Source organism: Ahaetulla prasina, chromosome 3 (genome assembly GCF_028640845.1).
Source record: "Ahaetulla prasina isolate Xishuangbanna chromosome 3, ASM2864084v1, whole genome shotgun sequence".
Classification (NCBI taxonomy): Eukaryota; Metazoa; Chordata; class Lepidosauria; order Squamata; family Colubridae; genus Ahaetulla; species Ahaetulla prasina.
In genome coordinates this window covers 98137326-98164530 of record NC_080541.1, presented here as the reverse complement: position 1 = coordinate 98164530, position 27205 = coordinate 98137326, and the positions used below count along the sequence as shown (strand labels likewise).

The following is a 27205-nucleotide window of genomic DNA, read 5'->3' as shown; positions in this document are numbered from 1 at the left end:
GTTGACGTTTCTTCTCAACCGACTTACACTACAGAATTAGAAATTCTGAACATCTCAGTTAAAACATGGCTTCAGGGTCAACAAGATAGTTATTTGCTCCTGGAATTACTAAAGGGGATGGAGGACAGATTCTTCAATCCTATTTTGTGACTCAGCAGTCTCCTTTCCTGAACAGATGGTATGAGCTCAGAGCTTTCCCAAGTGATAGTCCTGAGGGAGCACAATGTACTGTAGGTGCTGAAGCTAGACAGTCTGGTGCCACCCAGGATTTTATGGATATCATTACAACAAATGGAACTATCTAAGTATGTCATTGACCTGACACGTAGAGGAAATCATACCTTGGATTTGGTTTTCTTAAACAGGAAACTGCTGGACTGGGATTTGACATCCCACTGTCATGGACAGCTCCATTGAGATTATCAGTGTCTTTTCCCTGTGGCACTGTGGCTTTCATGGTTATGGTAGACACTTGTGTTGAAGCCCTCTGACTTGCCCATAACCATACGATAATTGGGCAGGTGCGGGGGATTATGGATTTTTGCATTGTGATATTTCAATGTTATAAGCTGGCCAGATGCACTGTGTACAAGTGGCTATATAAATTTGTTTAATAAAAAATAAACAAATTAACCTCCTTGCCACTATCTCCTTTAGCTTAGCAATAGCACTTAGACTTATATACCACTTCATAGTACGTTACAACACTCTCTAAGCAATTTACAAATATTGCCCCCAACAATCTTGGTCCTCATTTTACTGACCTTGGAAGGATGGAAAGTTGAGTCAACCTTGAGTTGGTCAGGATCGAATTTCTGGCAGCGGACTATGTCAGCCTGGAATATTGCCTTCTACACTTGCCACCATGGCTCCTTGGTGCTTGCCACAATTACCTGGGATTCTTGGAGCTGAGAGTAATAAAGTAAATAGAACAGTGGCTAAGAAGCAAATGAAGGAAACATGGTGAATCTAATCTAGTAGTTATAAGAATTCATTACTGAGTTTATTTTATGGCAAGGAAGGAATTGTTTTATATCATTCATTGTATTTTTTGTATTATTTGATGTTTGTTCTGAATAGTGAAGCATTTGTAATGCTTCGACCTTGAAAGGGAATTGATTATCCCCCCCCCCCATGGCTTAATATTGTAAGGGGATGGCATACCCAGGTAAATTTGGTCACATCTGATATTTCACAATTAAAGAAGATATTTTGGAAGAGGTATCCAGTCCACTATTGTTGAATAAGTTCCAGGGGTTGAGGCCTGAAGATGAAGATTATGGTCAGTAATAAATTCAACCAGTTATGTGTGCAGGTAGTCCTTATTAGTGACTGCGACCATTTTCAGTTACAATGAGGTTGAAAAAATAACTTTGTAACTATTCCTCACATTTACAACTTCCACAGAAATGGAAAGGAAAGCTGAAGTAAAATAAGCACAGTCAATGTTTCATTTGATGAGTGCTTCAGTTAATGACTGTGTTTCCAATCCCAGTTATGGTCACTAAAAGAGAACTAGCTGTATTTGTTTGTCTTGATTTGTTAAATCCAGTAAGAAGGGAATAGCTAGGTGAATCTGGGAAGTCATTAATTCATGTTATTATTAATTCTGATAACGATACCAGATCCTTTGAAAGAAACAAGATCTAATGAAGAGATCTACCACAGACACAGAGTGGAGAATAAGGAAAAAATTAGCAACCCAACCTTTATTATCAGATGAGCTGCTCAAGTGTGTTGGTGATTACCAACTCCAAGCATTCCTGCATTAAGTTGATTTTTTCAGATTCATTTCAAATTTGATCACCCTGTGGGTATATTTCTCTGTTAGCGGAATAGATAGAACAGAGATCTGTGAATTATCTTTAACAGCTTTCAATAGCATTGATGTAATATCTTCCTGAACTGCTTGAGATAGAAGCACTATTTTTTTTAAAGTTCCACTCCTAGTTGACTAAACATTCTCAGAAAATGGTGCAGTGGTCTTAGACCCATTCCATGGCAGCAGTATCACAGTGGTCTTCACCTTTATGTCCATGCAATTTAATTTCTACCTATGTGAAAGCCATTGGGGGAGTTAATTAGAAGTAGTGAGCTTAATTAATAATACAGAGTTGATATTCAGCTTTACCTCACTTTTCAATCTAAACTGGTGTAACAATAAATATCCCAAATCAGTGACTTTGCACAGAAATGAACCTGATGAAGCCCTATGAATGAAGTTCTGTCCACACAAGAATCAGGTGTGCTTGGTGAATGGCACATCTGCTCAAATGGACCACATTTGGTCTGTTCTGAAAAGGATTGCGCTATTCTTAAAATAGTGAACTGAGGATATTCCTGGATCTAGTACTGTCACTAGTGTCATAGATGGCTTTGATGGCCTGCAGTCTGCTTAGGGTGAAGTACCAATTTGGATCGTTTCTGAACAGGAATATCTTGACATCGGTTATCAGCTCTGACAACTTATACTCGAGGTTAATTTTGAAGACAGATCAAAAACTTTGAACTGTCAAAAATAGAACTGAAAGTGGAGCTGATCAATATGATCATACTGGTTGATAATACTCTTCAATTTGTTAGTGCTTGTTGGTATACTGCCAAGTTATAAATGAAGTTGGTATACTGCCTTATAAATGAAGTTTCCTATTTTCATTAAATAGTCGCCTTTAAGGGACACAGTGGCTAAGATGCTGAGCTTGTTGATCGAAAGGTCAGCAGTTCAGCGGTTCGAATCCCTAGTGCCGCTTAATGGGATGAGCTCCCGTTACTTGTCCCAGCTTCTGCCAACCTAACAGTTCGAAAGCACGTAAAAAATGCAAGTAGAAAAATAGGGACTACCTTTGATGGGAAGGTAAAACATTCCTTGCGCCTTTGGCATTTAGTCATGCCAGCCACATGACCACAGAGACACCTTCGGATAGCACTGGCTCTTTGGCTTTGAAATGGAGATGAGCACCGCCCCCTAGAGTCGGGAACGACTAGCACATATGTGCGAGGGGAACCTTTACCTTTATCTTTAGTCACCTTTTCAGTTTATTTATCTTTTGAAATCTTACCTAATCCATTGGAGGGAGCCGGGATCAGCCAAACACATTTTGGAGAGTGTATATTTTCAACCAAACAATATAGAATATAAGGCACAGGTTGATTATTCCATCTTGCTTCATTGGTACATTGATAAGTATTTTTTCAGTGGGTGTTTCAACAAATTTTGCATTTGACAGACATTGTGTCTTTTGGGGTAGTGCTCCTTAAACTTCCATCTTTTCAAAATGAGTCATGGCATGTATCACTGTCTTTTATTAATTTCTTTTTGCCTAGCTAGCCATTTATCTTTGGGTTAATATTTGAAGTATATTGAGAAACTAAAAGAGCCAACTAGTTGCCTCAAGGCAATTGTTACTACCTACCTAAATGGTTATTTACTTGACTGTCTTGCTCAGCTCTGTGCCATTATAAAGCTTTGCTAAAATTGTAAGTCATTTATATGATAATAGGCAAGTGTTTAAGCCTCTGTCCACTTCTGTGCTGAACATTAATTTTTGCTTTCTTTAGATGTTTGACTGGATCACACATAATAAAGGCCTGTTTTTGAACAGCTACACAGAAATTGGAGCCAGTCACCCTCATGCTATGGAACTTCAGACACAGCACAACCATTTTGCTATGAACTGTATGGTAAGAATTTTGCAAGAGCACTTCATCCTTTTGATACACCTTGTTCTTTTTAATACCGAAGAATACACAGCTTTGGTTTTTGATCCCCACTGAAAGCAAGGTAATGGAAAGCCTGAGGGAGAATCCAGTGTAAATAAATAGGAGAGAAGAGAGATTGAGAAGAACATAGCTTGCTCGATTAGGTAACACACAAATGTAAAGGAGAATTTAACGGAAGAATCATTGTTAGACACATTTACACACATATATAAATATATAAAACTTCTAGACACTGTTGCTCAAAAAATTGAAATAATATTTAAAAGTTCTATACAGTGTGTTGGGGACGCGGTGGCTCAGGGGTTAGGACGTTGAGCTTGTCGATCGGAAGGTCGGCAGCTCGGCGGTTCGAATCCTTAGTGCTGCCGTGTAACGGGATGAGCTCCCGTTACTTGTCCCAGCTTCTGCCAACCTAGCAGTTTTGAAAGCACGTAAAAATGCAAGTAGAAAAAATAGGGACCACCTTTGATGGGAAGGTAACAGCGTTCCGTGCGCCTTTGGCATTAAGTCATGCCGGCCACATGACCACGGAGACGTCTTTGGACAGCGCTGGCTCTTCGGCTTTGAAACGGAGATGAGCACCGCCCCCTAGAGTTGGCAACAACTAGCACGTATGTGCGAGGGGAACCTTTACCTTTACCTATACAGTGTGTGTGGGGTCTGTCTTTTCTGTCACAAACTCACACAGAGTCAGATACTGTACAGTTTGGAAGGGAATAGGTAACTCATAGAATTCCCAAAGGAACAATAAAATACTTTTCAAGCCTAATGACTGAATGGACCTAGCACTTAATTGACAGTTCTTAAAAGGGATTTTGAAATGGAAATGCATTAATAAAACAAATGTTGGGATTTATTCAACTTTTAAATTGTGGCTTGTTTCTCCTGGGCATTACTTTCTCTTGGATCTACAATTTGGATGTGACCTGTTTTGACAGCAGTTTTGAACTTCTGCAGTTTGGAAGTGACTTATTTTGACAGCAGTTTTGAACTTCTTAGAGCTACTTATCAAGAGGTTAATGTACAGTTCTTCCTTATTTATGGAGAGCAGGGTCATATTACTGAAGCAGGCACCTGTAGGCTGAATAAAGAAACCAAGAAGGAAAATCCCTGTCAAAGTTCTTCTTTCAGGAGAACCACTGCCCACTTTAAAGAAAGCAAAACTTTATACTTAAATTTTTTGAAATGGTTTTTCCATTATCACACTTCTGTATATTTCTTTTAGCATTGGAAAGATGCACACTTAATCAGATTATAGAATGATGAGCTTGATTTTGTGGTACCGTGAAAGTGAAATCTGTCATCCAATTTGAAAGCAAATAAGATCAGGTCAAGAATATAGTTGAACTGGAAAGCCAATGTTTAAAATGTGATTCTTTTCTTGAAGTCTCTCTCCCCACCCAAACCCGAAGTTCTGATTATTATTTTTTTCTAAAATTACCCTGTAATCGATTAAGCAGCTTTTATGCTTCTTATACAACCTTGAAGGAACATTTTAAACAAAAGGTCTATTATTATCATTATTGAGCTGGCTAGGTGGCTGAGCGGCTAAGACGCTGAGCTTGTTGATCAGAATGGTTGTCAGTTCGAATCCCTAGTATAGGTCTCCTGCGTGAGCAGGGAGTTGGACTAGATGACCTCCAAGGTACCTTCCAACTCTGTTACTGTTATTGTTATTAACATCAGTTGTTTACATCAGTTCAAAAGTGCAGTATATTGTCTTCCCCTTAATGTGCTTCCTCTGGCTAATCTCTGATTATGGCTCAGTTTTTCTATTGCTCCTTAAAGTAAGTGGTGATGAGTTGGAAATGGCATTGGCACAAAAAATTGGAATTTTTTTTTTTACTTTTCCAAAATCAAGTAGAAATTCCTAAAACATGGGGACAGTCAATTACCTTTTCTTATGATTTAAGGATCAGTGCCATATATACCATGTTGGCTGCCTAGTCATTTAAAATAAAAGATAAGAAGCTGGTAGCATCACATCAGATAATTGCAATAGCTTCCTGTGTTTCAGTCAGACCAATGTATGTCAGGGTTTCCCAATCTTTTAGCCTAATGAGTAATGTTATAATCTGAAAATATGTGCAAGCTGTCTTGCCATGTGGCTTTTGGGAAGGGAAAGCTTGCCCTTTCACAAAATAAATTCTCAGAAGTTACAGACCACTTTCTCAGAATGCTAGTGGTCACCACTTCTTGCTATCCTCTAGCAAAATCTTCTTTCTCGGAAAGTATTGTGGTATATTATATTCTGTTACAGGGGTAAAAACTTACTAAATTTTAGTATGTCGTTATAAGCCAGTGTAAGTTGAGATGATTTGACAATCAAGATAAAAACAAAATAATCCTGGAGAAGAGTGCTTTACTTTGCAGGATGTAATGTAAAAAAATCTGAGGAACAGAATATTTGTCAGATACCCAAGTAATTACCAGAAATATTGGGTGCTATTGGCAGTAGGTGCCTGTTTGGAGTCCAGGATGTCATGTTTTATAATTGCAATTTAAATTTTAGAATTTTGCATATCTAATTCAATGCAATCATACCATTTACTTAGAGACAAAATATAGTAAAGATGCAGAGTGTGAAAGAGGAAATGCTGACTCACATCAAAGGATAATTTACTGTATTTTTCTTATGACTTTCTTTCTGCTTGGCACTAAATAGTTTCTTGTCTATTTTATTTCAACCTGAAAGCTGTCATTTAATGCTTTGTTATGCATGTAAAAAAAAAAACATGATTTCATTTTTTTTCCGTAGGGGAGTATTTTTGATATGGTTGTTCCTAGTATTATGCATTTGTTAGCAGAGCTTCCACCAACAATGGTACCTTGGGTTTTTGTTTTTAAGAAAAATCTGTTTTATATTGATTAAGCTCTGTGTTCTTTGTATTCCCTCTGCCTTATTTATTTTGCTTATAGTAAATTTTACACACACACACACACACACACACACACACACACACACACACACACATATATATTCTGAGGTTTTTGCGGGTGTTTCTATGTAGGTCTTTGGTTATTCGGGTTTTCTCCCGCATAAAATTGGAAGTGTCTTTGCAACGTTTCGATGAAGTCTCATTAGTCATCTTCAGGCTTCAGCTTTGTGCTTCTAGGAGCAATGAATTTGCTCCTAGAAGCACGAAGCTGAAGCCTGAAGATGACGAATGAGACTTCATCGAAACATCGCCAAGACACTTCCAATTTTACGCGGGAGAAAACCCGAATAACCAAAGACCTACACACATATATATATACACGCACATACATACACACACACACACACACACACACACATATAGTACATATATACAGGAATAACCTGAGGGCCCTGTAGATGTTGTTGAGTCAGAGCTTGAGAAGAAGTCTAGCTGTAGAACAGTGTTTACAGCAGTGCTTCTCAATTATTTTCTGTCATGCCCCCCTAGGAAGAAGAAAACATTTTTCGCGCCTCCCGCGCGACTGTAAATAGTATCATTATTAAAAAAAACGAGGTCAAACGCGCCCCCCTTTACGGAGCCTCGTGCCCCCCCTGGGGGGCGCGCCCCACTATTTGAGAAGCACTGGTTTACAGAAACTCAGTATTCTGTATTTTCAACTCAGCATACTGAAAGTGTACTTTTTTGCCCCCTAAATAATAACTGGAGAATCTCTCTTCATGCAGACCTCTGATGCTTACACAAGGTGCCTACTATAAGGATATTAGCAGAAAGCTTTCATCTTGGCTGATGCTGGTTTTTAAGTCAAACCATCAAGTTTAGTCTCCTTAGTAATCTTGTCTGCCTCCTTTTTTTTTTAATAGAATGTGTATGTGAACATAAATCGCATAATGTCAGTAGCCAATCGTTTGGTGGAGTCGGGTCACTATGCTTCACAACAAATCAAGCAGATTGCCAACCAGTTGGAACAGGAATGGAAGGCATTTGCTGCAGCCTTGGATGAACGCAGCACCTTGCTGGATATGTCAGCTATTTTCCACCAGAAGGCTGAACAGGTCAGTCATTCCACAAGACCAGAGGATGTCTGTTGGTTTTCCAAGATATCATTTAATTTTATAATTGGTTTAGGAAGTGATGATGAACCTTTTAGGCACAGAATGCCCAAACCTGAAGGCATGCACATGCGCTTGCCAGAGCGCCGGAAACCAGACAACCAGCTGGCTGAGCTGGGGTGCGGTGCACGTGCCCACAGAGAGGGCTCTGCGTGCCAACTGTGGCACACGTGCCATAGGTTCACCATCACGGGTTTAGGACAAGAGTAGACAATCTGAAATTCTGAGACAGATGTTAAGCTTGTGGTGTCACATTGCCATCACAATTGTTTTTCCCCTTCACAGATTCGGAGTGGGCTTGGCCTGCGCATGACGCATCCAGCCCACGGGCTGCCAGTTTGACACCCCTGCTATAGAGCATCTCAATTCTTTTACTAAATTGCTGATTACAATTGTCAAAAGTGGCACAGTTTCCTGCTATTTTGAGACATATGACAACTATAGAAGCCACGTGCAAACCATATTTCCAATCCTTTAAACAGATTTTCAGAAACACAAATGAATATTCCCTTAGATGTTGAAAAGGAAAGCATAGGTCTTACGTACTTGGTATCTCACTTAATCTGCTGGAACCCTCAGCTTCTCCCATAAATATTACACACAGCCCCCTGGCTGCCAAAATATTCTCCATCCTGGTTAGAATCAAGGGACCAGCTTGTATATTTGGCTTGCAGAGGCATTGAGAGGAGAGGAGACTCCTTTCAGCTAATGAATCACTTAAAGTTACATGCAGCTGTGATCTGGGATCCACCCTTCTAGATCTTGCTTTGGGCAGCAAGAAAGACCCATCATTGTGGTTTTGCTACTTTGCAAAACTGCCCTTTATTTTTGCTAGAAGAGACAAGGAAACTCCTGTCTTGATTTTCTTGCTTCCTCCTATAAAAATTACACAAGGAAAAGGAATCAGGGACTACTGAAATCTTTTTTTCTTTAAAGCTTCTAGCAAGGAAAGGCCCGAAAAATGGGATCTTGAGGTAAGATTGTCTGTACCTGCTTTAAGGATTATTGATCTGTAAACTATGAATTCTCATAGGTTCATACTCAAGATATATATTGTAAATGGTCTTAAAATTGAGCTGAGGATGAATAAAAAACAGAGACAAAACAATGCTTTGCACAGATTCATTTTATAATGCTTAAGCAAACTCCCCTATTTAACATTTCAAAAAAGTAATAAAGGATTTCTATGAAAATTGAGATGTTAGAATTTCAAACCAAAATTAAATATTTCATCCGAGGCAAATACTTCACTCTGGTTCTTAGCTGTTCTATTTGTTATGTAAGAGTTATGTGTTGCTTCCAATGACTTAAAAACCTAATCTGGAGAGAAGCTAGCATAGAAGCTAAGCTCACGCCCCTGAGTAGCCTATCTCCATAACTAGAATGCGACTTTCTTATGGCTGTATAGTGTTCACTTAGAAATTTACCTGTGTGATCTATAGTATTGTTTCTATTATAGCAGCGCTGCTTGAACTATTTTTATTGAGGGAAATGGAAGACCAGTGTTCAGCTCCATTGTCTTTGATCGTTGGAATACTGTTTCAATTGCTTGCTCCAGTTGTCCAGAAATAGAGAAAACATAGTATCATATAATTCCTGGTACCAGCCCTCTTTAGTCCCAGTGTGTGTGCCTGTACTCATGATGGGAACTGTAGTCCAAAAGTATACACTTCCCAGAATCTCTGTGAGGAAGATGGGCAGTTTTTAAATGTGATATATAACTAAGTATAAATATTCAAGGGGGCATAATTTTCTTACCTGGTATGTGTGTCCTAAATTGGAAGTCATATTGGGACAATCAGGACTTGTATGCTATCATGTAGGACAGAGATCCCCAAACCTGGGTAAATTACTCAAAATTGGATAAAGATGTCTTTTCACAAACCCATTTACCCATCACAACAGGGACATTTAAATTGACTTCAAGATTGACGCGTGCACTAAAATATATTCAAAAATCTCCCGAAGTATTCCTATAAAGATGAAACTGCTAATAGTAATTTGATGAAATGACATAAATATCACTCAACAATATTGTTTTTATAATTCAGGTCTTTGAGCTATGACCATTCATTCAGCAATTGTTCAACATTATGACAGTGCTGAAGGAAGGGACTTAGACTGTACTGAAAGTTTGATAAGATTTTCTGGTAAGTGGTTTTGGGTAATGAAGGATCAAGTTTGGACTTCCTTTGCTTGCTGATGGCACAAGACACACACATATTACAGTATCTCCTTCTAGGCTGCTGCTATTCCTCATTACCAAGCACAGAAACATTGCCCTGACAACTTGATTGAATCTCTGGCATACTTTGAACACCCAAACCAGGGCCCCTGCTTCCTGCTAATCATATAGTACATACACACACTAAAATCAACTCTCTAGTGTAATTGGGGTTTTCTAATGGTTAAGAATTCAGCTCTGCTGCTCTTTATAACAACTTCCTTTGACATTATTTTTTTTTCTTTCATTTAAGCAAACAGTTCTATGATAGGTTGGCCGGGGGGGGCTGATTATTTTGGGAAAAATCATTTGACTTCACGGATCCAATCCAATGAAAGTTGTATTTTCCAAGGCTTGTGTCAAAAAAACCAACAACCTTAGATTTTCTCATATTAGAATGAAATAACTGCCACCTGTTTAAATTATATTTCATTATCAAGGGCCTTAAATGAAGGTGATGGATATGATATAGCTGGGAAACATTTCTTCCAAACTAGCAAATGATCTGTTTTTGATCTGAGCACTTTAAACAGGTCACTGTCTTTTGTCTTGAGCACTGGCGTAATGCAGCCACAAAAACTGCAGATTGCTGGTTTGCAAAGTAGGGATAGTAAGGCTGAGTTGTGATGCAAAAGTCATGAATTCAAGTAGCATGTGTCTAGGTTTGCTACAGGGAGATGATAAGTTTGCCCTATTACAGTATTGAGAGATTAGTGAAATGTGAAGAATTTCACAGATGCTAAATATGTGCCTGTATATAGAACATTTAATATCTAGTATCCCCCCAAAATTGGAAAAGAACCCTACCTGAAATGATACATACTAGGCTAGATGACTTCATCTGTATATACAAGTTTATCTATACATTCATATCTTCTGTGAGTAATTTACCAGTCATGTTTGTTTCCTGTGGCTTTGTCACTGAGGTGAGTTTATTTGATAATAGAATAACAGAGTTGGAATGGACCTTGGAGGTCTTCTAGTCCAGCTCCCTGCTCAAGCAGGAAACCCTACACCATTTCAGACAAATGGTTGTCCAATATCTTCTTAAAAACCTCCAGTGTTGGAGTACCCACAACTTCTGGATCTGATTAATAAAAACTGATAAAGATTCTGCGGATTAATATAAGGAGGTACTTTCTACTTTCCCCAGATCAATACCACTTAAAAGATGTCATCATTTTGTGTGTCTTTGTATCACTGAGGCACATATAAATAGTACAGAAATTGTTGAGTACAGGAACTGTTGAGGAAAACAGTTCCCTTCATCTACCTTAAAACAGGAAGGTATGTTCATTACTTCCAAATAGCGGTGGGCTTCTGGGGGTTTGCATGGGTTCAGAAAAACCTCTAGCTAAGATTCTGTGCAGTTTGGCGAACCTCCAAATCCCACTCCTGGCTGGCCCCACCCACCCCTCCCCTCCCAGGAGTCCCACGAAGCCAGTTTTGGATGCAGGTAAGTGCAGGGCACATGTGGAGGCTCGGGGAGGGTGAAAAATGGGCCTACTGGAAGTTCGGGGCCTCTGGAGTCTGGGGAGGCTGTTTTTGCCTTCCCGAGTCTCGAGGAAAGCCTCCGGTGCCTGGGGAGGGCAAAAACACCCCTCCTGCCAGGGTGCAGGAAGCCAACTAGGCCACGCCCATGATGGCTACGCCCACCCAGCAACCGGGCGGAGAACCCCTTGCTAAATTTTTTGAAGCCCACCCCTGCCTCCAAATGCCATTGAATTGTACGGGGTATGTATTCAAATAAGAGAAAAGAAGCGATTTGTTTTTATTTGGCTTTTTTTTTTTGTATGTAAAAGCTATTCCTAGAGAAATAAAACTAGAATGTAGAGGAGTCTGTTCAGATTAAATGAATTGACCTCATTAATTGTTTGATTGGCTACTTAATTGTGTACTTTCTTCACACAAATAAGAAAACAGTCCATGAATTGCAAGTTACTCTATTAATTCAATGTCTCTCTTGAGTGTGTACAATATTGAAGACGGGGATGATAGAAGCAAATGATTTGATCTGATTTTCTGGTGCCAGAGATTGCAGCTGAACTCTTTTGGATGCATTTGGAATTCTTTTGCATGTGAATTGAGGTTTGGCTTCAGATTGTTTTAATGTTTCCATATGTGTTTGTTTCCTCTTCCAAGCCACTCCATAGTTAACAAAGAATTCTCATATTACTGAAGTGTTTGTTTTCTTTTTAACAACCATCTCTGTTTTGCAGAGTATAGTGAAATGAATTGGTAATTTTTTTGAAACGCAACTATTTTTATGTTTTAGAGGAGCCAGAGTGGAAATAAACTTGAAGTTATGTTAGCCGCTGAAAAACTTTGTCTGATTCTTAATGGAAGGAAAAAACCTTACCTTTGAAGCGAAGAGCGCATTTTCTAACATTCTAATATGCTTGCTCGGATAACTTTATGCTGGTTCGTAGTGGGAATGCTTGTAGTGAATAAGTTTTTATTCCTCCTCCTAGTACATGAGTAATGTGGATTCATGGTGTAAGGCCTGTGGTGAAGTGGAGCTTCCTTCAGAACTGCAAGATTTGGAGGATGCTATTCACCATCACCAAGGAATATATGAGCATATTACCCTGGCATACTCTGAGGTAGGTGATGTTCTATTTCCTGCTTGTAAGTACAGTGTTTGCTATATTAAAAATATACAATAGTGTTCATATATTTAGCAAAAACAATAAAAAAGGTTCGCTGAAAGAATAATAACTTTTATTATTTTACTGTGGCACAAGATTCTGTGGACCAGAGTTCATTTTATTGCTTATGTGTTTGTGAGGAAGAAAGCAAAACTTGAAATGGACTAGGCTGAGAAAAAATGGTTAGCCAAAAGTCATCCAGACAGCTTTCATACCTAAGAGGACTAGAATCCAGTCTCCTAGTTTCTAGGCCAGCACCTGAGTCACTATGCCAAATTGGCAATCAGTCACATTTGCCAAGCAACTCAGATTAAGAAATTTGATGAAGAAGATTCTGTTCTGCAAATTGTGTTCCATATGGGAATATGTTTGTCCTTAAGGTGCTAAGTTTGCAATTACAAATATTTATCATATTTAATTGACATGGAGTTTGATTTCAGCTCTCTGTTAAGTAAACTTTTGAAGAAAAAATATATTAAATATGTGTGAAATGATGCAGTTGTTCAGCCTTTAGTTCACTTACTTTGCTAAGCCATGATTTTAAAATGGTTTGTTGAATAAGCCACCATGGCTGCATTGAGATATACTGCTTCTGCTTTTGAGAACAGTCTTCTCCCCCAAGTTGTTCTTTAAAGCATCTTCTGTAGAAAAAATATCCTGGATATTAGGGTTTCTGCTTTGGATGTTGGTCACTGACAACATACATTTATAGGAACTGTGGCTCTATCAAATCTGGCCAAAGAACTTTGGATCCAATGCCAAAACTGGTCTCTCCAGCTTCATCTTGGGTGATAATCCAAAAGGATTAGAAATATTTCTTATGCTCTCACCTCAGCTTTTAAATAAGAAGAAATCATCTTTGTTCACTTTTTTTTACTATAACTAAAAATGTTTTTGCCTTGCATTAAATTATATGGCTACTGTTTCTTTTTTAAATTAAGTGGCTGAAATTATATCATTTGTAAACGATGTCTGTTGGCTACTTTACAACAATTTACAGTAACATTAACTGTTACAGTAACATTACTGCTGCTCCAATTATCACCATGAAATAGAAATATAGTACTGGTGACTTTGTGATTAAATAAAATTATTTCAATCTTCTACTTCCTGTTGTCAGGCCTTATATTTTAGCATGTCTCTGTAATAAGATCAAGGACAATTTTCTATATCACAGCAGTGGTGGGATCCTGCATTAATATAAACTTGACATCTCACATTACTCTCACTGGGCTATGAAGGCAGGTCCTCATCTCCTTTAAATAATAGGGGGGGAAATGAGCATCTGAACCAGCACTTTATAGTTTGAGTTAACAGATAACATTGCTAGCTAAAATTTCCATATCTCTAACTTTGAGCTGTGTTGGTAGCAGTAAATCATCATTTCCCATCAGGATGTGTTGATACAACAGAGTTATCTTTTTGCTGAAAAATGTGTATAAGTCATAACTGATAGTAGTCAAGGCTTATTCTTGTGATCTTATGCAAAAGTAGCGGCCGGTCTTATGATATGAATCAAGTACCAAAGCTCATTGGTTAGGATAACCAAAGACCAGGGCAACATGCAAATCAAGCACTTTTTTTAATAGAAAAAAGGAGGAAAATTACTCCTGTAACAATATTTGGATCCTTCCAGGATTTTATTTTGTAAAAAAATGTGTTGGAAAGTAATTCAGGCTGCAAATCTTCCCCTTCCTGATTCTTTTTAAATGTTTGTACATAGGATTGTACAAAACATTTAATTCATGAAATTTTATGAGAGGTGTTTTTGAATTTGTTACCGTTTTATTTATTTTTTAATGCAAAACAGTCTGCTCTAAACGTTTTGGAAGGATTTTGAATTTGGAAACAAACTGCTTCAAATTTGGAACACCTCTGTTTCAAGCTTGAGATGCTTCCAAAAAAGCTTCAAAATGCTGTTTGCCTTTGAAGCAGGGCATTTTGAAGAATTTACACTCAGAATTTTTAAAAATGAAACATTTATCTATTTATGCACTTCCAGCTTTTTACGTGATATTTGAAATAGTTTTAACTATTTTAAATAGTTTGCTAATTTGATATTTAAATAGTTTAATAGTTTGACTATGTATTTTCTGCCAGTTATAAAACTTACTTGACTGGCTCTCCCTAAAAATAATGTTTATTATTTCTTTTTTTTTTAAAAAAAGCTACCTTAAATGACAACTTCCCATTAAGACATTCATTTTTCAATCACACTAACCATTAAAAGGGAAGAAGGCAAGCTTGTACAATCTGAATAGCAAGCAATTTACTTTGCTTTATAGGAAGTGAGAAAAATATCAAAGCCCTGTTTCAACTTATATAAAACAGAATTATGAAGATAAAGGAACAATGTTGTTCTCTTCAATAAACCTCAATAAATTGTAGCCAGAAGATGTGTTCAGTCAAACCTCAGACTGATTACAAAATACTTGTGCCACCACAGTCATATTTAAAATTTGACTCAAGGCAGATGGCGAAAGTAACTCAATTTATAGCAATGTTGCATGATCCCCTACAGGCATTCCCAGGCACCCTGCTGAGGAAGACTTGATGTCTAAGCAGTCTGTTTTCAGTTCACTCAGGCTAGAAGCTGAGGAAAGTTTTCAGTCAAATTAGTGTAAGAAATCTTGATGGTGAGCAGTCCCCTTCAAGTATGCCTCATTTTGAGCTTAATTCTCTGTTTTAGTCTACTTGCATTTTCATGCTTTCGAACTGCTAGGTGGGCAGGAGCTGGGGCAAGGAACAGGCGCTCACCCCGTTGCATGGCACTCAGGTTTCAAACTTGGGCTGTCAGCTTTCCAGCTGACAAGCTCAGCATCTTTTAACTGCCCTAGCGTCAAATATGACTGGAAATACAGGAAAATCTAAATTTACCCTGTTAAGGCAGCTGCTGCTTGGCCAGAAAACTCTCCATGACTTTGTCAACTTTTGATTCTGTTAGAAGGTGTCCCTCTACTTACGTCTCTATCTTTTCTGCACTATTATCTGCTTGTTTGCAGAAGCTTTTGAGACATAAGGATTCTTTCTGCATTATAATGCATGTAAGCTATAGGGATGCCAATATATAACTAAAAATAATCCAGTCTGAACCAATCAACCAGAGACTTTTGTCTAGCTGGAAACTTCTGGGAAACCTTATATTTTAATGTTTATTGATACTGTGACATCTTGGGAACATGGATATTATGCCTGCATTTAATCTGATGCATAATTATTGACTAAATAACTTTATTATCAAATGATGGCAAATTTCTCCTGTACATGCTGCATCTGAAACCTTTTGTTTCTCAGACTTACATAGAGAAATGTGTAAATATAACTACTATAAACATAACATCATCTCCCACTTTTCTAAATCAATATTATGGTTTGTTGAGACAAATTTGTAAATTCATTTTGAAGGCAAATAATAAAATTAAAGCAAAAAAGCTTGCATTTTAACAAGCTTGTAATTTTAACAGTGACTGCTGTTATTGACCAAGACTTGGGTCTATAAGAGTTCTTTATCTTTGAAGTCCAGCTTCTCCAATAAAGTCTTAAAACTTAAGAAGATCAAGTAGGATTTCTTGATCAGGTGGAAGTAGTTGAAATAAAATATTGAATTGTTTTATTGTTTAAATTGTTATTCGTTTGATTTCATCCAAAATAAATTCTAATATGCTATTCTTGTAAAGATACATCTAAATGGCAAAACCAGTGTTGCAGTTCCATATTATAAAACCCTGCAGCCAATATGTTAACACCTTCATTCTTACTTTCTAGGTAAGTCAGGATGGGAAATCACTGCTTGACAAATTGCAACGACCTTTGACACCTGGAAGCTCAGATTCCCTCACAGCTTCAGCCAACTACTCCAAGGCAGTACACCATGTCCTAGATGTTATTCATGAAGTGCTGCATCACCAGAGGCAATTGGAGAACATTTGGCAACATCGAAAAGTTCGCTTACATCAACGGCTTCAACTCTGTGTCTTTCAACAGGATGTACAACAGGTCAGTCCATATCTCCTGGTATTGTGGATTCTGTGTGGAAATGCATGCAGAGGCTACCCACACCTTCTTGATCTAAGGGCGAGTTTTATAAAGCAAAATTATCAGTGCACTTTCATATTATCTTGGTTTGTTCCAATTACAAAAGTAGGCTGAAATAAAATGCTAAATTTGAAGAAGAAGGAAGGGTGGTACTGTAGCTGTTCTTTCCCCCCACCTCAGTCTGGGAGGCACGAGAAATGACTCAATTAGCTGGCAATTGAGTCCATGGCAGCTATCAGCTCTGGCAGCAACCCAGTGAGCATCTGCCAAGATTTTTCTGTTATCTTTCTTTTTTTTTAATTGAAAAAGTTTTACAAGATTTTTTCCCCCCATACATCCCCACCTCCCCCAACCCTAACCCTTCCCCTCCCTCCTCCCTCCTTCCCACCCCCCCGACTTCCCAGAGCAAATACAGGGTATCGTATCTAACAATCATAAACTAAGATATGCTAATTAACATAAAATCCCATCCCTCTTCTTGAACCTCAACTCCCCTTTTCCATAAAAAAAGAAGAAAAAGGAAAATATTAATACTAATACAATTACCTTCTATTCATTTAAAAGCTATTTAGTATTTTGTTATTTCAATCTCCATTATATGTATCTTTCAAAAATAATCTTTCAAATATGCAAATTCTACCTTCTCATCTAAATCCATTAAGCTTAAAGTTCAATCTTCTGTAATAAACAATATCTCATCTTCCAATGTTGTAAAATCAAAAATTATTCCTCAGTATACCTTATAATCCATCATATTTATATATCCATCATACATAATAATAAACATCATCTTTCCTTATATAAATTTAACATTTACCTCATATTCTTCCCCATATTCCCCATACCATAAATTTCTAAACAATTTACACCCCATTTATCATACAATCCATAACTTCTTTCTACTTTTTATATTCAGAAATATCGCTTATAATTTACCCTATCCCATGAAAGGAAAGTCTTTTCATTTGAAAATATTACTTCTTTACTCCTTGCTCTTTACGTTTAATAGTTACAATCATACTTTGATCCTTCCCTACGGCTTTCTGTGTTTCTTCTCCCAAATTTACAGCCCCAATTTTAGGTTGTATTTGCTTTGCTTCCTTTTCCCCTTTTTTAAGCATTCCCACCTCTCCTTTCATCTTAACTTCTAACAATGGCAAACTTCCAACCTTCAATACTTTAGTATAAAAATCTCTTGCTTTAAAAACTGTATTAAGACAATATTTCCCTCCCTTATAGTTTACTGTTAATCCAGCTGGTACATTCCATCTGTACTGTATCTGGAGATTTCTAAGCTGATCCACCAAAAAAGCATATTCTTTTCTATTTCTTAACATTTTAGGAGGAATTTCTTTCAATACCAATACCTCTTGTCCCAGTATTTGAATTTTATTTCTATAAGAAACTTGTGAAATTTCATTCCTAATCTTCCTAGATATAAAATAAATTATTACGTCTCTTGGCAAATGTCTCTGCTTTGCAACCCATGAATTAACACAGTAATTTTTTTCAATTTGGATTTCAAAGTCCACTGGTTCCTGTCCAATCAGCTGTGCAAAAGCCTTTGCAAAAATCTTTTTTAAGTCCTCTCGTTTATTTTCTTTCAAACCTCTTACTCTCAATGCAAATTCCATAACTCTGTATTGCAATAACACCCGCTCTTCTTCTGCTCTCTCTGCCTTGATCTGGAGCTCCTCTGTTTTATTTTTTAAGTCCAAATTAACTTGATTAATTTCCAACTGCTTTATATTCTCCGTCTTGGTCTGAAGCTCCTCTATTTTGCTTTTTAAGTTCGAATTAACTTGATCCATCTCTTCCACTTTTTCATCCAATTGTTTTGTGTATTCAACCAAAGTCTTAAATGCTGCCACCACTTCTCTTATCTCTTCATCTTCAGCTACAACAAAGTCTTTAATTTTCAATATTTTCTTCTCAATTTCCTTAATTTTTTTATCCCGAACAGAAATTTGAGCCTTCAAAAATTCCTTCAGCTCCTCTTGTAATTTATGTAGTTGAACTAATAGCGCTCCAACTTTCTTGAAAACAGCAGGCTGTATTTGTACAGAAGCCATCTTACTTTAATTTTATAATTTGAAACAAAGTCAAAGTCTTTTCATAAGCACAGTATTTAAGTTAAATAAGTCAGTTGTATAATCCTTCCAGCTTTCTTTATAGTTTCTTCATATAAACAGAAAATCCAGCAAGTTTAAGCAAAGTTATAAATTGTAACAGTGTTAATAAACACCTCTTTGACTTTCACTTTCACGCCCATTATATTCAGACGCCATTTCCTTTCTTCTCAAACGGAATCCACAAACGGGGTTGTGGTCTGGTACTTACATCTACCTTGCCTCCTGACATTGCTCTGTCTGGTTAAATCAGAAATCCATTTAAACTCAATATTGATCCCAATGTGGTTGCGGCATTTTGCTCTGCCAAAAAAGACAGAGACTTCCTGGATCCGGAGCTCTTCGGGTTCCCAAGGGAGCTCTCCCCTTCAAGCCTCCAGGATCGTTCCTGGTGCTGTGGGGGTGTGGGGGGGGGGCTGTACCTCCACCCGATCGTTCACCTTTCCCTCTTTACCCGAGGGAAAGGTTTCCAAGCCGCTAGACAGCTGATTTTCGCTGTCTTAGTGGCTCTACGCGATCCAGGGCTGGCGGTCTAAAAAGACTGTCCTCAATGACCAGCGGAGCCACAGGAAGTCCTCTGTTATCTTTCTTGATGCCGACGTGTCAACCAGGAAGCCAGGAATAAACACTACTTCAGCTCAGGTTCTCTCCAGGCAATTGGATTTGTTCGTCACGAAGCAGTATAGCAGCCCCTCCTGCTTTTATATCCTATGGGGTGTGGCTCCATGACTCAGCACTTTCTAGGCCTGCCCCACCCCTGCTTCTGTTGTTCCCGCCTCTCTTGTCTACGAAACCTGGGATCTAACCAGGACTGATTGTCCTCAGCTGGGTTTGGAAGCGTTCCCTGGGCGGTGGGAGATACAGGAGACAGAGGCCTCATCACCTCTTCCACCTGGCCTGCCTCTGGCTCCTGGAGCTGAGCCAGGGAAGCCGGCCCTGCAGAAGGGAGCCCTGACGGCCCTTCCCCCCTCACTCTCTGAGTCACTCTCTGGCAGGGGGCCAGGCCCAGGGTGGGTGGGGCTGGACCACAACAGTAGCACTGATAGACTAGTACAGTGTTTCCCCGAAAATAAGACCAGGTCTTATATTAATGCTCCAAAATTAGGGATTATTTTCTGGTTAGGTCTTATTTGGGGGAAATTTGGTACTAAATGCATCCATCTGCATCCATTATTTTGAAGGGTAGGACTATTATGAGCATCCTGAAAAATCATGCTAGGACTTATTTTCTGGTTGGGTCTTATTTTTGGGGAAATGGTAGATTTCTTCTGGACAGCTAGCAGTTCCAGAGCCAAGTACCATCTAAAAATTTTGTCTGACTCTGATTGTTGAAAATTGAAATGAGTGTTTCCTATAAAGACTGAATGAGAAACATCTCAAAAACTCTCCTTGAAATATCACTCCTCTTTTCATTGGTAGTGTGATGCCATTCACTTTAAGACTTTCAGTGCATCTGCAAATATTAAATGAAGCTCTTGCCACCCAAAGATCAAACACATGCCTTGGCTTATGTGTTCTTGATGTACTGCAAAGAATGGTGGCCAGAGACTTCAAAAACACAAAATTACTGAAGAGTTGAAGAAAAGCGCTCTTTGAGGAGTCAGATTATTTCCAAAGTCTAGTTGAATATCCCAAGATACACAAAAAGAGAATTAATTAAAAAATATAAACAGAGAGGAGGAGCACAATTTTCAAAATAAAGCAATAGAATTAGTAAGGAGTCAGCATGGGCAAAATCTATTTGTCTGGTAAATAAAAGATAAAAGCAGTAGAAATCATATAATCAGTTAATTCCCATTGCCATCAGGCTCAACTTAATTAACTAGGAGCTAATGATGAATTAATCCTCCCATTATGAATGGAACTGGCTCCTCCAATTAATGAAGACCTGAAATGGTTGGCTTTGGGACACTGGTGAAATTCAATTTTTTTTGCTGCTGGTTCTGTGGGCAGGGCTTGGTGGGTGGAGCAGGGCTTGGTGAGCGTGGCAGGGGAAGGATACTGCAAAATCTTCATTCCCGCCCCACTCCAGGGGAAGGATACTGCAAAATCCCCATTCCCTCCCCACTCCTGGGGGGAAGGATATTGCAAAATCTCCATTCCCACTCCACTCTGGAGCTGGCCAGAGGTGGCATTTGCCGGTTCTCCAAACTACTCAAAATTTCTGCTACTGGTTCTCTGAACTACTCAAAATTTCCACTACCGGTTCTCCAGAACCTGTCCGAACCTGCTGGATTTCACCCCTGGGAGCCAGATGGGAGATGTATCCTTCTGGAACTCATGGTACAGAGTACTCTTTCCTCTACCTTGGGTTGCACAAGCTTAGAAGAATCCTAAATAGCATTGCTAAATGTCATTCCATTCCATTTATATCAAATGGTTCTACACATGAATATTGAGATCTTGGCAATTATAAGTCAGCTCATCCATAAAGAAATCTGTAGAAAGCATCTATGGGGCCTGTTGTCATCTCACTACTCTCACTTCTCCATAAGAGAACCTAGTCACTTTAAGTTGGCAAGTGTTTATAGACAAAACAAGAATGGAGAACATCTGTAGAGATTCTCAGTCATCCAGGTCATGATTGTCTTAAAGGTGCTTTTTCAGTAGGCAACTTACCAGCTGTCTGCAAGGAATATAAATCATCCAATTCCCCACTATCCTCTCAGAGCTGAAGAAGCTTCTTGGGTGAGAAGTGAAACATCTTCGAAGAAAAAAAAAGAAAGTCCAGTTGCTTCCTGAAAAAGCACCTCTGGGACAGGAATGGAGAGCAAACATTTTTGCTGTTCCTGTCCTGTTACCAATGTTAAGCCCAAACCTGAGTTTGTGTCACTGTTCAGTCACATTTTTATCTTATACCATCATCACTTCAGAAGTCTTTTTAATCACTTCAGCTCCTTGATATATCAGTGAGCTGCCTGATTGGCAAGTAGAAATGCTCTTATCCAGAACTATAATCAGTTCACACTGCCAGTGACCAATCATATTCAAAAACGGAACTGTCTGCCAAATCAACCAAAAAATCCCTAAGAAAAGAAGCAAGAATCTTCAGGTGTCTGGTGTCTGGTGCAAACCATCTTTAATAGGAGTTTTGTGCTTATAGAGGAGTAAGGAATTCAAAACCTGCTATGAAGTATACCAACATCAGCATGTGCCTACCTTTGTGGAGGCCACAAATTCCCAGGGCAGTTCAGCTCCCATTTCTAGGGCTTGGAGCCTGAACTTCCCAAGCTCTGAACTCTTCAGTGCTTCCAGCAACAACTTGAAAATGAGGTTGAGGAGGTCTTGGAGAACTTATTTTGGTCAGCAGGATTGTTGATGCACCAGCAGCTATTCTACCATATCCCTCTGGACCAACTTCACATACAGGCATTCCAGTAACTTCTGGAACACTGTTATAATCACTGTCAAAGTCTCACAAATTATTGTAGCATCACTTCCTTAGCAGTGGAACAACCTGAAAGCCAAAGAAAAAGATCTTCAATAGGACCATACCCACTAACTGGCCAATCCATTCTCAGTAATGTAACCAGTGTATTATACACTCAAATTAATCATAATCTTTTTGAAGTAAATGAATGTTTCTGATGTTTTAAAGCAATGTAAAATTGAGACCTTATTAGGCAACTTCTGAAGTCCTCTGTTGGCAACTACTCCCCAAATTTAATCTATGGTGGTGTTTAATTTTTATCTATGGACAGATTTTATGATCTAGCATATTGTTTTATCTGCATAGATGAATAGCACCTGTTTGGGCAAAAGTGTCACTGGTGTAAACGCTTGTCATTGTCTGCTTTCATTTCAATCCTTTGCCTATACTTGGAGAAGGAAGTTATTGTGAGTTCTAACACTTCCCAGATTCTGAAGGGAAAGGGGCTTAATCCCTCTACTCTGAGAATATAAGTGCTCTATATATCTCATTTGCCAAATGTATTTCAAAATTGCTAAACCTGCATATTCACCATAGGGCCGGTGAATGGCGCAGGCTGGTAAGGCCTGTTATTAAGAACAGCCTGTTATTAAGAACACAAAGCCTGCAATTACTGCAGGTTCGAGCCCGGCCCAAGGTTGACTCAGCCTTCCATCCTTTATAAGGTAGGTAAAATGAGGACCCAGATTGTTGGGGGGGCAATAAGTTGACTTTGTAAAAATATACAAATAGAATGAGACTATTGCCTTATACACTATAAGCCGCCCTGAGTCTTCGGAGAAGGGCGGGGTATAAATGTAAACAAAAAAAAATAATTCTAAAATTGTTCTTGTTCCCCAAAGTCATCTCAAATAAAAAAGGCTTTGCGGAAATAAGTTTTGACTTGTTTTTCATATAAGATAAAATAATCAGCATGAAATCGCCAAATCGGACAGCAGTTTATAAGAAAAAAAATACCCCATCTGGAGGTGGATGGACTGTCTATCTGTCCAACCAATCAGCTATGTATTTTTGTCAATTTAAGGCATTGTACATGTCTAATCTCCCATCTCCTAATATTCCCCACAATAGTGCTTTGTGTTGGTTGAGAGAGAATGACTGGCCCAAAATTAGCTAGCTGACTTTTGTGCCTGAGGGAGGACTAGAACTCACAATCTGGTTTCTAACTCAAGAGAAGCCACTACCCCAAGCTGGCTAGTGAAAGGTTTGTGGTTCAGATGAATACCATGACTTAATAGATTGTGTGCACAAGAAGTGACTCTGGCCAGCCTACAGAAAAAAAAGTCAAAACAATAAACATGTCTAAGACAGTACAATAGATTTGATCAACAACAGAGCCTCCTCAAGATCTCACCAGTCCCCTGAAACCCCCAGGCCTAATAACAAAGCCAGGTTTTTAGGAATTTCCAGAAAATAAAGTGGGATAGATGTGATCTGACTTTGGGGGTGGAGGGGGGGAGAATTTATAAAGTGAGTACCAAGGCCAATTTTCTCAAGCCCGCTAAGTGTAGATCCCTGATAGGTGGGACATGCAACATGGCCTTTCTTGCCAGATCTGATGGGATGAGCAGATGTAATCAGGAAGAGGCAATCCTTCAAATAACCAGACACTATGCTGTGAAGGGCTTTAAAGGTCAAAATAAGCCCTTTGAATTGGACTCAGAAGCACGCTGGCAACCAGTGCAGCTCACGGAGAAGAGATAACATGCTGTGCTAGAGGCACACATAACCGTGCATGTTTCTGCATTTTGTACCAGCTGAAGTTTCTGGATACCCTTCAACGACACTCCCATGTAGAGCACATTGTACTAACTGAACCAGAAAGTGACTAGGACACGAGTAACTGTGAGCAGAGCCCTCCAGTTCAGGGAAAGGCATAACTGGTGCACAACCCAAAATTGTCCAAAGACCCTTCTAGCTATAATCACCACCTGCTCTTTTAGCAGGAGTGGTGAGCTCAAGAGGAACCCCAGATTGTTCATTGGGGCCATACAGTTCAGGATCATGCAGCACCAAAAATGGCATCATCTTAGAACCAGCATGCCCGAAAACCCAATGCCACTCTTGCCACAATTCAGCCGAAGCCTGTTGTTCCTCATCCAGATTTCCACAGCCTCCAGACTCTTGGGTGAGACTTCTATAGCATTGCTTAATTTGCCAGGGCCAGAGATGTATCATTGGGTATTATCAGCATAGTGATGATATCTCACTCCATGGCAACAGATTATCTCACTAGGTTCATAATAGCAGTGGGATCAAAGAGTAACTTATCCTGTCTATTGTAATAGAGCTATTGGATAGTCACTGGGGACACTCAGTTCAGCTTCTACCTCAAGCTGTGAGAATTGACTGGGTGACTTTTGACCATTCATTTCTTTCATGCTAGTTTATCTCATATCTTTCCCTATTATTATGGGGGGAAAGGAAGGGAGATCCAATATAAGATGCCTTGAGCTTGTAAAGAAAAGGTAGGATACAACTGTAACGAAATAAAAATATGGTTAGTGTGTGCCTCCGAAAACTTCCATATGTTGAGAATAGAATGAAAATTAAAGTAGACTAGTAGTTCTAAATAATGGCCTTAGCACATGCTTGGAAGCTCAAATTATAGTTTGGATTCTAAATTGCAATAATCCACAATAGTGCAACATTTGAATTAGATATATTGTTTTAACAAGGTTTTGAGATGTTGCTTTAGATCTCCACAATTGCCAGATGATGAAAGGAAATGGGTTCATTATTATTATTATTTTGATGTGTTGGCTAAGTACTTCCTTGGAATATGACTAAGGCAGAGGCATAAAGATTCTTTGCAGAGTTGATGACATAATGATAAAGGTATGTTTCCCGTTTTTTTCTTTGCTGTCTTTTGTGGTTATGCAGGACATCAAAAGTGGAACTGAGAACTTGAAGAGCTATGCTAGCCCAAATAGTCAGCATTAAACCAAAGGGTCAGAAGTTAGATTCAGCAGAAGTCATATGCTTTTCTTGTAATATTTTTTATTTTGTTATATCTTTGAGGGGTACTTGGTCAGGGCAGACATGTTGTATAATGAATTTTAGTCAAAAGAGTGAGTATATTATCTCAAGCTAATTTAAGGAGATGCTTGATGAATAAGGGTTCCCTCTGCAGGCTCCAGGGTGAAAGTTGACTGGTACAGGACATGCAATTCCCCCAAACATTCCTTGTATAGGCTGAATTAAGGCTTCATATTCAAAGAAGAGTTCCTTAGTTGTACAAATACTTGCTGGTATGATATATCTGTAGAGAATTTGCAGAATAGGGAACATCTTGTTTCAGTTACTGCTTTAATTGCCACAGTATAGGGATGTATATGTTGGCTTCAGTCCCCAGAATGTTTAGTTACTGAATAGATTCTGATTACTAAAATCATTGGGACTTGAATGGAATGGAAAGAAAGTGAATGGAAAGAAATTTTTGCCAGATGGTTCAACTGAAATGTTGCATTTTATGGTTAGGCACAAAGGGGCAGCTCCTCGGGTCAGGGTAAAATTGCATTTCAGTTCAGTGATTTTCAAACATCATGTCCTCAGGGACTCTTCTGTATGAATTTGTCTGCCAAGGAATTTTGCAGATTGGACCTAGAATCTGTGGTTTACAGAAGATACTGGTGATATTCCTGCATACACAGTCTATTGGATAGTGGTATGGAAAATTAATCTCTTAAAGCAATGTAGAATTTAGAGGCAGCTCTGTGTATCAGTATTTGAGATGGGGGAGTGTTTTTTTTCTCAGGATAATTTAATTTAGTTTTCCAAATTTTTCTGACTGTGAGAATGATTGCTGAAGTAGCTGCACTTTTGCTGATTTCAAAAGGATGCTTTTTCTATTAGCAGGCCACATATCTTTATTTATTTATTTATTTATTCGCATTTTTATACCGCCCTATCTCCCAAGGGACTCAGGGTGGTTTACAGCCTGATAAAAAACATACTTATAAATACAGAATAAAACATCAATTAAAAAACTTATTAAATAAGGCCAAATGTTTAAAATAGCAATAAAAGTAATAAAACCCCAATTAAAACCAAATTCAAAATTTAAAATTCTAGTCCAGTCCTGTGCAAATAAACAGATGTGTCTTAAGCTCGTGGTGAAAGGTTCGAAGGTCAGGAAGTTGGCGAAGTCCTGGGGGAAGTTCGTTCCAGAGGGTGGGAGCCCCCACAGAAAAGGCCCTTCCCCTGGGTGTCGCCAGTCGGCACTGCCTGGCCGACGGCACCCTGAGGAGTCCTTCCCTGTGAGAGCGCACGGGTCGGTGAGAGGCAATCGGTGGCAGCAGACAGTCCCGTAAGTAACCCGGCCCTATGCCATGGAGACATAATAGCAGACACAACTTTCTTACTTAGTGTACAAACTCAGCAGTAAATGGAGAACTTGCTTTTTATCATTACGAACTCTGGTGAGAGAAATTGCCACCAGTCTGAGTGTCTGAACTACTGGACTTATAATAATATCATCAAGTTTTTATACGTATAGAAATCCTAAGGTAGAATTCATATGGAGTAAGAATGTTAATAATTGCTGGATTTTCACTGATATTTGAATTTGTCTCTGGAATATCTATATTCCATGATACAGTCAAACATGTTAGTTTATTAGGAAAATAATGAATGATAATTTCAGTTGATTTATCCTATTATGTCCCACAACAGCAGAACCCCTTAGAAGAAACGTACAAATAATACAATTGGATTTTGTTCATAATTATCTCTCTTGCAGGTGCTGGATTGGATCGAAAATCATGGAGAAGCTTTCCTTAGTAAACATACAGGAGTTGGGAAATCTTTGCATCGAGCCAGAGCACTGCAGAAGCGCCACGAAGACTTTGAAGAAGTGGCTCAGGTAGGGGCCTCATCCTTGGCATTCATTTGAAAAAGGTCATGGCTGGAAATCCTGCAAGGCGCCCATGTTTTCTTTTTTTCTTTTTTATTGAAAGAGTTTTAAAA

The 27205-nt window shown here is 38.7% G+C and overlaps 1 protein-coding gene across 1 annotated transcript in view; it reads left to right on the top strand.

The window, feature by feature from the left end:
* TRIO (trio Rho guanine nucleotide exchange factor) overlaps positions 1-27205 on the top strand; it is a 319986-nt gene that overhangs the window by 120630 nt on the left and 172151 nt on the right. The window contains exons 6-10 of the mRNA XM_058178800.1: positions 3559-3681; positions 7523-7714; positions 12467-12598; positions 16409-16639; positions 26979-27101. Of these exons, the coding sequence (XP_058034783.1) occupies positions 3559-3681; positions 7523-7714; positions 12467-12598; positions 16409-16639; positions 26979-27101 (801 nt within the window). The remainder of the gene's footprint in view (positions 1-3558; positions 3682-7522; positions 7715-12466; positions 12599-16408; positions 16640-26978; positions 27102-27205) is intronic.